The sequence below is a fragment of the Leucopleurus acutus genome (assembly GCF_964270905.1).
Source record: "Leucopleurus acutus genome assembly, chromosome: X".
In the NCBI taxonomy this organism is placed as follows: domain Eukaryota; kingdom Metazoa; phylum Chordata; class Mammalia; order Artiodactyla; family Delphinidae; genus Leucopleurus; species Leucopleurus acutus.
In genome coordinates, this window is record NC_139148.1 from 60,179,524 (window position 1) to 60,193,840 (window position 14,317).

At 38.0% G+C, this 14,317-nt stretch overlaps 1 protein-coding gene across 1 annotated transcript in view; it reads right to left on the reverse strand.

The window, feature by feature from the left end:
• Positions 1 to 14,317, reverse strand: part of TEX11 (testis expressed 11) — a gene marked incomplete at both ends in the record, with an annotated part of 339,328 nt that overhangs the window by 96,112 nt on the left and 228,899 nt on the right. Inside the window, one exon of the mRNA XM_082865110.1 lies at positions 1,028 to 1,152. Coding sequence (XP_082721236.1) covers positions 1,028 to 1,152 — 125 coding nt within the window. The remainder of the gene's footprint in view (positions 1 to 1,027; positions 1,153 to 14,317) is intronic.

Here is a 14,317-nt window from a genome sequence, read left to right on the forward strand (position 1 = left end):
AGAGCAACTGAGGACTGGAATTGATTTGGGAAGTCTCTACAGCGGAAGGAAATCTTAAGTTGGACTTTGAAAAGGTGGCATTTAAATAAGAACATTTCTTAAAAGATGGGATGGTATGAACCAGACACAGAAGAAGGAATGTGACTGGCCTGTTTGACAGACACTGTATTTGCTTGGAGTTATAGAGGGCCTGTGCCTCCACCATTCTAGATCCTGTACCTAACGTAATGGTGGCTTACATCACTATAATGATGATACAGGGGAGTAATATGAGATAAAGTAGAAGAGACAGCTGTGGCCAGATTGTATATCGTTAATAAGAACAGAAACACTATATGCGTAGATCAAGCTTCTTTAATTACAAATCACATTTTCAGCCATCCTCTTAGTCAATTTTCACAGTAACACTGGAGTTAGGTATTATCTTTATTTTACAAATGATGAAATTAAGATTCAAAGAAGGGAAGCACTTAAGTGGCAGAGCCAGAATTCAAACCTAGTCTATCACCTAGTCCAAGAGCTCCACAGTTGCTACAATGCTTCTCCTAATCCTGTATATTACTAAGACCAGAATTTTGCAAGTAAACAAAGGAGGTGCAAGTATTTAATACTTCTAAACTAAAGTCGCTTTCTGGTTACAAACTAAAAAGGTCCATTAAGATTTAACCTGTGTTTTTTTTTTTTTGCAAACTGATGATAAAGATAAGTTTCCAAATAGATGACTATTTTTTTGCATGGTATAGTACTTCAAGTTTCTAATAAAAGTTAATGTTTTGCTATGCTTAGTTTTTCTGTTGTTTTAAGCTCAAAACTATTACCTCACTTTGTTTTATTTACTTTTCTCTATATCATAAAGCAATGAAGAGAAATAAAGCAATTCTGCAACAAAGCTTGGTGTGAAAACAATGAGGCAAAATAGAGGGTAAAGAAAGGCCTCTCCTGTGCCTAACTGATGATGATTCCATTCTAATTGTCTCTGAAAATGGAAAAGAGGTAAAAATCTCATAGATGGGTACATAAGAATTACCTGAAGAGCACACTGGGCAGCTAAACTGAAGAACATGGAAACTAAACTTCTATTTGTAACTACATCATTCTCTTCTTGTTCTTCAGCTCTTAATAAATTCTCTGAAGGAGCAATTGCCTGCAAAGCTGAAAAACAAGGAAACAATTAAAAAATGAGATACTCTTATCAAAGATAATAGCTATCTCTGGTTAATTATATCCCAATGACTTTGGAATTTGTTTTAAGAGCATTAATATCTTTAAAATATAAATTTTCATAAAGTCATCTAAATTGCTAAACTGTCAAGGAGGACTTGAATGTCACAAAAATGCCCAACTAGGCAATTCACCTCTATGAATTTATTGCATGGATACATCCGAAAAGTGAATAAAAACATACAAATATGTTCACACAGCAATTTTTTGTAAGAGTGAAATATGGAATGAACCTAAATTTCATCAATAATGTATGGGTTAAATACAATTTGGCACATCCACATAGTGGATTCTAATACAGAATAAAGTGAAAAAAAAGAATGGTGGTATTATATTTCCTTATATGTCTTAAAGTTAGACCATGATAAGTTAGATATATATGTACTATAGGCCTTAAGTAACAACTAAAATAACAAAACAAAAAGTTATACCTAATAAGCCAAAGAATGAGATAAACATAATTATAAAATATTAATTAATCTAAAAGAAGGGCAGAAAAAAGAAAAATGGCAACAAAGACCAGATAGGACAACTAGAAGACAAATAACAAGATGCTAAATTTAAACTTAGCCATATCAGTAATCACGTTAAAATATAAATGGTCTAGGGCTTCCCTGGTGGCGCAGTGGTTGAGAGTCCGCCTGCCGATGCAGGGGACACGGGTTCGTGCCCTGGTCTGGGAAGATCCCACATGCCACGGAGCGGCTAGGCCCGTGAGCCATGGCCACTGAGCCTGCGAGTCCAGAGCCTGTGCTCCGCAACGGGAGAGGCCACAACAGTGAGAGGCCCATGTACCGCAAAAAAAAAAAAAAAAAAAAAATATATATATATATATATATATATATATATATATATATGGTCTAGATGATCCAATTAAAAGACAGAGATAGAGAGACCTTTAAGATGGTGGAGGGGTAAGACGTGGAGATCACCTTCCACCCCACAAATACATCAGAAATACATCTACTTGTGAAACAACTCCTAGAGAACACCTACTGAACGCTGGAAGAAGACCTCAGACTTCCCAAAAGGCAAGAAAATACCCATGTACCTGGGTAGGGCAAAAGGAAAAAGAAAAAGCAGAGACAAAAGAATAGGGACAGGACATGCACCTCTGGGAGGGAGCTGTGAAGGAGGAAAAGTTTCTATACACTAGGAAGGCCCTTCACTGGCAGAGACTGGGGGCGGGGGGGTTGGAGGGGAAGCTTCAGAGCCATGGAGGAGAGTGCAGAAATAGGGGTGCAGAGGGCAAAGCGGAGAGATTCCCGCACAGAGGATCAGTGCCGACCAGCACTCACCAGCCTGAGAGGCTTGTCTGCTCACCCGCTGGGGTGGGCAGGGGCTGGGAGCTGAAGCTCCGGAGTCGGAGGTCAGGTCCCAGGGACAGGACTGGGGTTGGCTGGCTGAACACAGCCTGAAGGCGGCTAGTGCACCAAAGCTAGACGGGAGGGAGTCTGGGAGAAAGTCCGGAACTGCCTAAGAGGAAAGAGACCATTGTTTCAGGGTGTGCAAGGAGAGGCAATTCAGACCACTGCCTAAACAAGCTCCAAAGACAGATGAGAGCCGCGTTTATCAGCACAGACACCAGAGACGGGCATGAAACGTTAAGGCTGCTGCTGCAGGACCAAGAAGCCTGTGTGCAAGCACAGGTCACTATCCACACAGCCCCTCCCGAAAGTCTGTGCAGCCCACCACGGCCAGGGTCCCATGATCCAAGGACAACTTCCCCAGGAGAACATACGGCATGCCTCAGGCTGTTGCAACTTCACGCTGGGCTCTGCCGCCACAGGCTCGCCACACATTCCGTACCCCTCCCTCCCCCTGGCCTGAGTGAGCCAGAGCCCCTTAATCAGCTGCTACTTTTTTTCCCTGTCTGAGCGGAAAAACAGATGCCCTCAGGAGACCTACACGCAGAGGCGGAGCCAAATCCAAAGCTGAATCCCAGGAGCTGTGCGAACAAAGAAGAAAAAGGGAAGGTTCTCCCAGCAGCCTCAAGAGCAGCGGCTTAAATCTCCACATTCAACTTGATGTACCCTGCATCTCTGGAATACCTGAATAGACAACGAATCATCCCAAAATTGAGGCGGTAGATTTTGGGAGCAAATGTAGACTTGGGGTTTGCTTTCTGCATCTAATTTGTTTCTGGTTTTATGTTTATCGTATTTCAATATTTAGAGTTTATAATCACTGGTAGATTTGTGTATTGACTTGGTTGCTCTCTTCCTTTTTTTTAATATATAGATACATATACTTTTTCCTTTTTCACTTTTCATGCGTGTATATGTGTATGTGATTTTGTCTGTATAGGTTTGCTTTTACCATTTGTCCTAGGGTTCTGTCTGTCCATTGTTTTGTTTTGTTTTTTACTATAGTTTTTAGCACTTGTTATCATTGTAGGATTGGTATTTTGGTTTGGTTGCTCTCTTCTTTCTTTCTTTTTTTATTACTTTTTAATGTTTAATATTTTATTTTAATAATTCCATTTTATTTTATTTTTCTTTCTTTCTTTCCTTTTTTCTCCTTTTCCTCTGAGCTGTGTGGCTGACAGGGTGTTGGTGCTCCAGCTGGGTGTCAGGCCTGTGCCTCTGAGGTGGGAGACCCGAGTTCAGGACATTGGACCACAGGAGACCTCCCTGCTCCATGTATTATCAAACAGCGAAAGCTCTCCCAGAGATCTCCATCTCAACGCTACGACCAGCTCCACTCAATGACCAGCAAGCTACAGTGCTAGACACCTTATGCCAAACACCTAGCAAGACAGGAACAAAAAACGACCCACTAGTAGAAAGGCTGCCTAAAATCATAATAAGGTCACAGACACCCCAAAACACACCACCGGGCGCAGTCCTGCCCATCAGAAAGACAAGATCCAGCCTCATCCAACAGAACACAGGCACCAGTCAGCTCCACCAGGAAGCCTACACAATCCACTGAACCAAACTTACCCACTGGGAGCGGACACCAAAAACAACAAGAACTAAGAACCTGCAGCTTGCAAAAAGAAGACGGCAAACACGGTAAGTTAAGCAAAATGAGAAGACAGAGAAGCACACAGCAGATGAAGGAGGAAGGCAAAAACCCACCAGACCTAACAAGTGAAGATGAAATAGGCAGTCTACCTGAAAAAGAATTCAGAATAATGATAGTAAAGATGATCCAAAATTTTGGAAATAGAATGGAGAAAATACAAGAATCATTTAACAAGGATCAAAAGGAACTAAAGAGCAAACAAAGAATGATGAACAATACAATAATAAATGAAATTAAAATTCCCTAGAAGGAATCAATAGTAGAATAACTGAGGCAGAAGAACGGAGAAGTGACCTGGGAAATAAAATAGTGGAAATAACTACCACAGAGCAGAATAAAGAAAAGAGAATGAAAAGAATTCAGGACAGTCTCAGAGACCTTTGAGACAACATTAAATGCACCAACATTCGAATCATAGGGGTCCCAGAAGAAGAAGAGAAAAAGAAAGGGACTGAGAAAATATTTGAAGAGATTATAGTTGAAAACGTCCGTAACATGGGAAAGGAAATAGTCAATCAATTCCAGGAACCGCAGAGAGTCCCATACATGATAAATCCAAGGAGAAACATGTGAAGACAAATATTAATCAAACTATCAAAACTTAAATGAAAAGAAAAATTATTAAAAGCAGCAGGGGAAAAGCAACAAATAACATACAGGGGAATCCCCATTAGGTTAACAGCTGACCTTTCAGCAAAAACTCTGCAAGCCAGAAGGGAGTGGCAGGACATATTTAAAGTGATGAAAAGAAAAAACCTACAACCAAGATTACTCTACCCAGGAAGGATCTCATTCAGATTCAACAGAGAAATTAAAACCTTGACAGACACACAAAAGCTAAGAGAATTCAGCACGACCAACCCAGCTTTACAATAAATGCGAAGGCAACTTCTCTAGGCAGGAAACACAAGAGAAGGAAAAGACCTACAATAACAAACCCAAAACAATTAAGAAAATGGTAATAGGAACATACATATCGATAACTACCTTAAATGTAAATGGATTAAATGCTCCAACCAAAAGACACAGACTGGCTGAATGGATACAAAAATAAGACCCATATATATGCTGTCTACAAGAGACCCACTTCAGACCTAGGGACACATACAGACTGAAAGTGAGGGGATGGAAAAAGATACTCCACGCAATTGGAAATCAAAAGAAAGCTGGAGTAGCAATTCTCATATCCGACAAAATAGACTTTAAAATAAACACTATTAAAAGAGACAAAGAAGGACACTACATAATGATCAAGGGATCAATCCAAGAAAAACATATAACAATTGTAAATATTTATGCTCCTAACAGCAAATGCTAACAGCCATAAAAGGGGAAATCGACAGTAACACAGTCATAGCAGGGAACTTTAACACACCACTTTCACCAACGGACAGATTATCCAAAATGAAAATAAATAAGGAAACCAAGCTTTAAATAATATACTAAACAAGACGACTTAACTGATAATTAACTGATAATTTACAGAATTATTGCATCCAAAAACAACAGAATACATTTTCTTCTCAAGTGCTCATGCAACATTCTCCAGGACAGATCATACTGTGGGTCAGAAATCAAGCCTTGCTAAATTTAAGAAAACTGAAATTGTATCAAGTATCTTTTCTGACCACAAAGTTATGAATCTAGATATCAATTACAGGAAAAAATCTGTAAAAAGTACGAACATGTGGAAACTAAAAAATACACTATTATATAACCAAGAGGTCACTGAAGAAATCAAAGAGGAAATCAGAAAATACCTAGAGACAAATGACAATGAAAACATGATGACCCAAAACCCATGGGATGCAGCAAAAGCAGTTCTAAGAGGGAAGTTTACAACAATACAATCCTACCTCAAGAAATCAGAAACATCTCATATAAACAACCTAACTTTACACCTAATGCAGTTAGAGAAAAAAGAACCAAAAACCCCCAAAGTTAGCAGAAGGAAAAAAATCATAAAGATCAGATCAGAAATAAATGAAGAAATGAAGGAAACGACAGCAAAGATCAATAAAACTAAAAGCTGGTTCTTTGAGAAGACAGACAAAATTGATAAACCATTAGGTAGACTCATCAAGAAAAGAAGGGAGAAGACTCAAATCAGTAGATTTAAAAATGAAAAGAAAGTAACAACTGACACTGCAGAAATACAAAGGATCATGAGAGATTACTACAAGCAACTATATGCCAATAAAATGGACAACCTGGAAGAAATGGACAAATTCTCAGAAATGCACAACCTTCCGAGACTGAACCAGGAAGAAATAGAAAATATAAACAGACCAACATAAGCAGTGAAATTAAGACTGTGATTAAAATCTTCTAACATAAAAAGCCCAGGACCAGAAGGCTTCACAGGTGAACTCTAACATATATTTAGAGAAGAGCAATACCTATCCTACTCAAACTCTTCCAAAATATAGCAGAGGGAGGAACACTCCCAAACTCATACTATGAGGCCAACATCACCCTGATACCAAAACCAGGCAAAGATGTCACAGGGCTTTCCTGGTGGCACACTGGTTGAGAGTCCGCCTGCCGATGCAGGGTACACGGGTTCGTGTCCCGGTCCAGGAAGACCCCACATGCCGCAGACCGGCTGGGCCTGTGAGCCACGGCCACTGAGCCTGCGCGTCCGGAGCCTGTGCTCTGTGGCGGGAGAGGCCACGGCAGTGAGAGGCCCGCGTACCGCCAAAAAACAAAAACAAAGATGTCACAAGGAAAGAAAACTACAGGCCAATATCACTGATGAACATAGATGCAAAAATCCTCAACAAAATACTCGCAAGCAGAATCCAACAGCAAATTAAAAGGATCATACACCATGATCAAGTGGGGTTTATCTCAGGAATGCAAGAATTCTTCAATATATGTAAATCAATCAATGTGATAAACCATATTAACAAATTCAAGGAGAAAAACCATATGATCATCTCATTAGATGCAGAAAAAGCTTTTGACAAAATTCAACACACATTTATGATAAAAACCCTCCAGAATGCAGGCATAGAGGGAACTTACCTCAACATAATAAAGGCCATATATGACAAACCCACAGCCAACATCGTTCTCAATAGTGAAAAACTGAAACCATTTCCTCTACGATCAGGAACAAGACAAGGTTGTCCACTCTCACCATCAATATGCAACATAGTTTTAGAAGTTTTAGTCACAGCAATCAGAGAAGAAAAAGAAATAAAAGGAATCCAAATGGGAAAAGAAGAAGTAAAGCTGTCACTGTTTGCAGATGACATGATACTATACATAGAGAATCCTAAAGATTCTATCAGAAAACTACTAGAGCTAATGAATGAATTTGGTAAAGTAGCAGGACACAAAATTAATTAATGCACAGAAATCGCTTGCATTCCTATATACTAAAGATGAAAAATCTCAAAGAGAAATTAAGGAAACACTTCCATTTACCACTGCAACAAAAAGAATAAAATACCTAGGAATAAACCTACCTAAGGAGACAACAGACCTGTACGCGGAAAACTATAAGACACTGATGATAGAAATTAAAGATGATACACACAGATGGAGAGATATACCATGTTCTTGGATTGCAAGAATCAACACTGTGAAAATGACTATACTACCCAAAGCAATGTACAGATTGAATGCAATTCCTATCCAACTACCAATGGCATTTTTCGTAGAACTAGAAGAAAAAATTTCACAACTTGTAGGGAAACACAAAAGACCCCGAATAGCCAAAGCAATCTTGAGAAAGAAAAACGGAGCTAGAGGAATCAGGCTCTGGACTTGAGACTATACTACGAGGCTACAATAATCAAGACAGTATGGTACTGGCACAAAAACAGAAACATAGATCAATGGAACAGGATAGAAAGCCCAGAGATAAACCCATGTACATATGGTCACCTTATCTTTGATGAAGGAGGCAAGAACATACAATGGAGAAAAGACAGACTCTTCAATAAGTAGCACTGGGAAAACTGGACAGTACATGTAAAAGAATGAAATTCGAACACTCCCTAACACTATACACAAAAAAAACTCAAAATGGATCACCATACACAAAACTAAACTCAAAATGGATTAAAGACCTAAATGTAAGGCCAGACACTATCAAACTCTTAGAGGAAAACATAGGCAGAACACTCTATGACATAAATCACAGCAAGATCCTTTTTGACCCACCTCCTAGAGAAATGGTAATAAAAACAAAAATAAACAAATGGGACCTAATGAAACTTAAAATCTTTTGCATAGCAAAGGAAAACACAAACAAGATGGAAAGAGAACCCTCAGAATGGGAGGAAATGTTTGTAAATGAAGCAACTGACAAAGGATTAATCTCCAAAATATACAAGCAGCACATGCAGCTCAGTATAAAAAAAACACAAACAACCCAGTCCACAAATGGGCAGAAGACCTAAATAGACATTTCTCCAAAGAAGATATACAGATTGCCAAAAAACACATGAAAGGATGCTCAACATCACTAATCATGAGAGAAATGCAAATCAAAACTACAATGAGGTATCAGCTCCCACCAGTCAGAATGGCCAGTATCAAAAAATCTACAAACAGTAAATGTTGGAGAGGGTGCGGAGAAAAGTGAACCCTCTTGCACTGTTGGTGGGAATGTAAATTGATACAGCCACTATGGAGAACAGTATGGAAGTTCCTTATAAAACTAAAAATAGAACTACCATATGACCCAGCAATCCCACTACTGGGCATATACCCTGAGAAAACCATAATTTAAAAAGAGACATGTACCAAAATGTTCACTGCAGCTCTATCTACAGTAGCCCGGACATGCAAGCAACCTAAGTGTGCACTGACAGATGAATGCATAAAGAAGATGTGGCGCATATATACAATGGAATATTACTCATCCATAAAAAGAAACGAAATTGAGTTATTTGTAGTGAGGTGGATGGACCTAGAGTCTGTCATACAGAGTGAAATAAGTCAGAAAGAAAAACAAATACTGTATGCTAACACATATATATGGAATCTAAAAAAAAATACATGGTTCCGAAGATCCTAGGGGCAGGACAGGAATAAAGATGCAGATGTAGAGAATGGACTTGAGGACATGGGGATTGGGAAGGGTAAGCTGGGACGCAGTAAGAGAGTGGCATGGACATATATACACTACCAAATGTAAAATAGATAGCTAGTGGGAAGCAGCCACATAGCACAGGAAGATAAGCTTGGTGCTTTCTGACCCCCAGAGGGGTGGGAGGGAGACGCAAGAGGGCAGAGATATGGGGATATATGTGTATGTATAGCTGATTCATTTTGTTATAAAGCAGAAAGTAACACACCATTGTAAAGCAATTATACTCCAATAATGATGTAAAAAAAAAAAAGACAGGTAGATTGAATTGAAGAAAGCAACTTTAAACTATATGCTACCTACAAGAAACACACTTTAAATATAAAGCCAAAATTGGTTAAAAGAAAATGATGGGATAATATATATATAGTAGAGATAATCAAAAGAAAGCTGGAGGGGTTATATTAATATCAGACAAAATAGACTTCAGAGCAAAGATTATTACCAGTGGTAGTAGGTTATTTCATGATGATAAAGGAATCAATTCATTATGAGGACATAATCCTAAATGTTTATGCATCCAATAACAAAATTTCAAAATACAAGAAGCAAAAACTGATAGAACTATGAGGAGTAATAAACAAATCCATAATTATTGTCCAAGATTTCAATAACCTCTCTCAAATAACTGACAGGAGAAGTAGACAGAAAATCAGCAAGGATATTTAACACTATTAATCAACTTTACCTGACTGACATTTATAGAACACTTGACCTTACACCAGCAAAATACACATTCCTCTCTGGTGCACATGGAACATTTACCAAGAAAGAGAATATTCTGAGCCATATAAAAAGCATCAACATATTTTAAAAGATTCAAGTCATACAAACTTATGATCTTACACTAAAACAGAATTAAATTAATAGAAAAGTTCTCTGGAAATCTGCAAATGTTTGGAAAATAAATAGCATACTTCTAAATAATCCATGGGTTTACACTGGAGTCAATGGTCATATTGCAAAGTATTTTGAAATGAATTAAAATGAAAACACAATATATCAAAATTTGTGTATTGTCACTAAAGCAATACTTAGAAGGTAATTTAGAGCATTAACTGTTTATGTTAAACCAGAATAAAAGTCTTAAATCAATGACGTCAGCTTTCACCTTTGGAAACCAGAAAAGAAAGAGCAAATGAAACTCAAAGTAAGTAGAAGAATGGAAATGATAAAGATCAGAACATTAATAACTGAAATAGAAAACAGAAAAAAACAATAGAGAAAAATTAATGAAACCAAAAGCTGGTTCTTTGAGAGCAATAACATTGATCAACTTGTAGCCACTCTGACAGGGAGAAAAGAGAGAAGACACAAATTACAAATATCAGGAATGATAAAGGTGACATCACTAAAGATTTGACAGATGTCAGAAGGATAATGGATGATATAATGAATGACTTTAGGCCAATAATTTCAACAACTTAGATGAAACAGACAAATTTCTTGAAAGACACAAACTACCAAAGCTCAGTTTGGAAATAATAGATAACTTGAAGAAACCTTTTGTCTATTAAAGAAATTGAGTTTAATTAAAAACCTTCTCATAAAGAAAACTCCAGCCCCAGATGGCTTCACTTGTGAACTCTAGCAAACATTTAACAAAGAAATAATACCAACGGAGCAAAACAAATTCTTCTAGAAGATGGAAAAAGAGGGTGTATTTTCCAATTCATTCTATGTAGTAAGCATTACCCTAATTGCAAACCCGAAAACATTACAGGAAAACTAGAGACCAGTATCACTCATGGACACAGGTACAAATATCCTTAAACTGTTAGCAAATCAAATCTAACATTATATTTAAAAAAAGAACACATCATGACTAAGTGGAGCTTATCCCAGGAATGCAGCATTGGTTTATCTGTTGAAAAAAATCAATGTAACTGACCATATTAACAAACTTTAAAAAAAAATGATCATTTCATTTCCAAATGTTTTCTCCCATTCTGCGGATTGTCTTTTTGTTTTGTTTATGGTTTCCTTTGCTGGGCAAAAGTTTTTAAGTTTAATTAGGTCCCATTTGTTCATTTTTGGTTTTTACTTTCATTACTCTAGGAGGGGGATCAAAAAAGACGTTACTGTGGGGCTTCCCTGGTGGCACAGTGGCTGAGAGTCCGCCTGCCGATGCAGGGGACATGGGTTCGTGCCCCGGTCCGGGAGGATCCCACATGCTGCGGAGCGGCTGGGCCCGTGAGCCATGGCCACTGGGCCTGTGCGTCCGGAGCCTGTGCTCCGCAGTGGGAGAGGCCACAACAGTGAGAGGCCCACGTACCGCAAACAAACAAACAAACAAACAAAAAAGATGTTACAGTGAGTTATGTCAAAGAGTGTTTTGCCTATGTTTTACTCTAGGAGTTTTATAGTATCCAGTCTTATATTTAGGTCTTTAATACATTTTGAGTTTATTTTTCTGTATGGTTTAGGGAGTGTTCTAATTTCATTCTTTTACATATAGCCGTCCAGTTTTCCCAGCACCACTTACTGAAGAGATTGCCTTTTCTCCATTGTATATTCTTCCCTACTTTGTCATAGATTAGTTGACCATAGGTGTGTGGGTTTATCTCTGGACTTTCTATCCTGTTCCATTGATGTGTATTTCTGTTCTTGTGCCAGTACAAATTAATCTCTCCAAAATACACAAACAGCTCATGCAGGTCAATATCAAAAAAAAAAAAACAAACAAAAAAAACCCTGTCAAAAAATGGGCAGAAGGGCTTCCCTGGTGGCGCAGTGGTTGAGAATCCACCTGCCGATGCAGAGGACACGGGTTCATGCCCCTGTCTGGGAAGATCCCACATGCGGCGGAGTGGCTAGGCCCGTGAGCCATGGCCACTGAGCCTGCGCTTCGGGAGCCTGTGCTCCGCAACGGGAGAGGCCACAACAGTGAGAGGCCCGCATACCGCAAAAAAGAAAAAAAAAGGCAGAAGATCTAAATAAACATTTCTCCAAAGAAGACATACAGATGGCTAAAAAGCACATGAAAAGATGCTCAACATCACTAATTATCAGAGAAATGCAAATCAAAACTACAGTGAGGTATCACCTCACACTGGTCAGAATGGCCATCATCAAAAAGTCTACAAACTATAAATGCTGGAGAGGGTGTGGAGAAAAGGGAACACTATTAGACTCTTAGTGGGAATGTAAACTGGTACAGCCACTATGGAGGACAGTATGCAGGTTCCTTAAAAAACTAAAAATAGAGCTAACATATGATCCAGCAATCCCACTCCTGGGCATATATCTGGAGAAAATCGTAATTCGAAAAGATACATGCACCCCAATGTTCACTGCAGCACTATTTACGATAGCCAGGACATGGAAGCAACCTAAATTTCCATCAACAGAGGAATGGATAAAGAAGATGTGGTACATATATACAATGGAATATTACTCAGCCATAAAGAAGAATGAAATAATTCCACTGGCAGCAACATGGATGGACCTAGAGATTGTCATACTGAATGAAGTAAGTCAAAGACAAATATCATATGATATCGCTTATATGTGGAATCTAAAAAAAAGGTTACAAATGAACTTATCTACAAAACCAGAATAGAGTTACAGACGTAGAAAACAAACTTATGGTTCGGGGGTGGGGGGGATGGGTAAATTGGAAGACTGGGATTGACATACACACACTACTATATATAAAATAGATAACTAGTAAGGACCTGCTGTATAGCACAGGGAACTCTACTCAATACTCTGTTATGGCCTATATGGGAAAAGAATCTAAAAAGGAGTGGATATATGTATAGGTATAAGAGGTTCACTTTGCTGTACACCTGAAACTAACACAACATTGTAAATCAACTGTACTCCAAAAATATTTTTAAAAAGTTGATCATTTCAATAGATGTAGAAAAATCATATGACCAAATTCAACATCCACTCCTGATTAAAAACTCCCTGGAAACTGGAAACAGGAAACAGAAGGGAACTTCCTCAACCTGATAAAAGGTATCTATGAAAAACCTACAGCTAACATCATACTTAATAATTGAAAACTGGATGCTTTCCCTCTAAAATCAGGAAAAAGTCAAGGATGTCTGCTTTTTACCAATTTTACTGGAGATTCTAACAAGTACAATAAAGTATGAAAAACTGTACCCAGATTGGACAGGAAGAAGTAAAATTGTCTTTATTCACAGACAACATAATAATCTACAAGAAAGCCACTGGAACTAGTGAGTTTAGCAACTCTGTAGAATACAAATCAATATACAAAAGTCAATTCTGTTTCTACATACTTGCGATGAACAGTCAGAAACTGAAGGATTTTTAAAAATGCCATTTGAAATAGCATAAAATATGGTATACTTAGTGATAAATCTGACAAAAGGTGCACAAAACCTTATATGTTGAAAGACAGAAAAGATTGCTGAGAGAAATTAAAGACCTAAATATAACTTGTTCACAGGTTGGAAGATGTCAATTCTCTCCAAACTGATCTACAGAGTCAGTGTAATCCCAATCAATATTTACCTTTGTAGAAACTGAAAAACTTATTTAAAATTTAAAATTCACAGAGATATACAAAGGACTTAGAATAGCCCAAACAATTTAAAAGAGAAGAATAAAGTTGGAGGACTAACACTACATGATTTCAAATTTACTACATAGCTACATTAATCAAGACAGTGTGGGAATGGGGTAAAGAGGAGTAGTTCAGTGGAACAGAATGAAGAGTCCAGAAGAGACCCATGCACATATGACAACTGATTTTCATTAAAGGTACAAAGGCAATCACTTGGGAAAGGACAGAATTTTTAAATAAATGAAGCTGGAATGATTAGGTAACCATGTGCAAAAAAAAATGAACTTCAATCCACACCTTAAGTCAAATATAAAAAATTAATGCAAAATGGACCACAGAACTAACCACAAACTTAAACCTAAAACTGTAAAATTTCTTGAAGAAAACACAGGGAAAATTTTTTGTGACCATGGATTAGG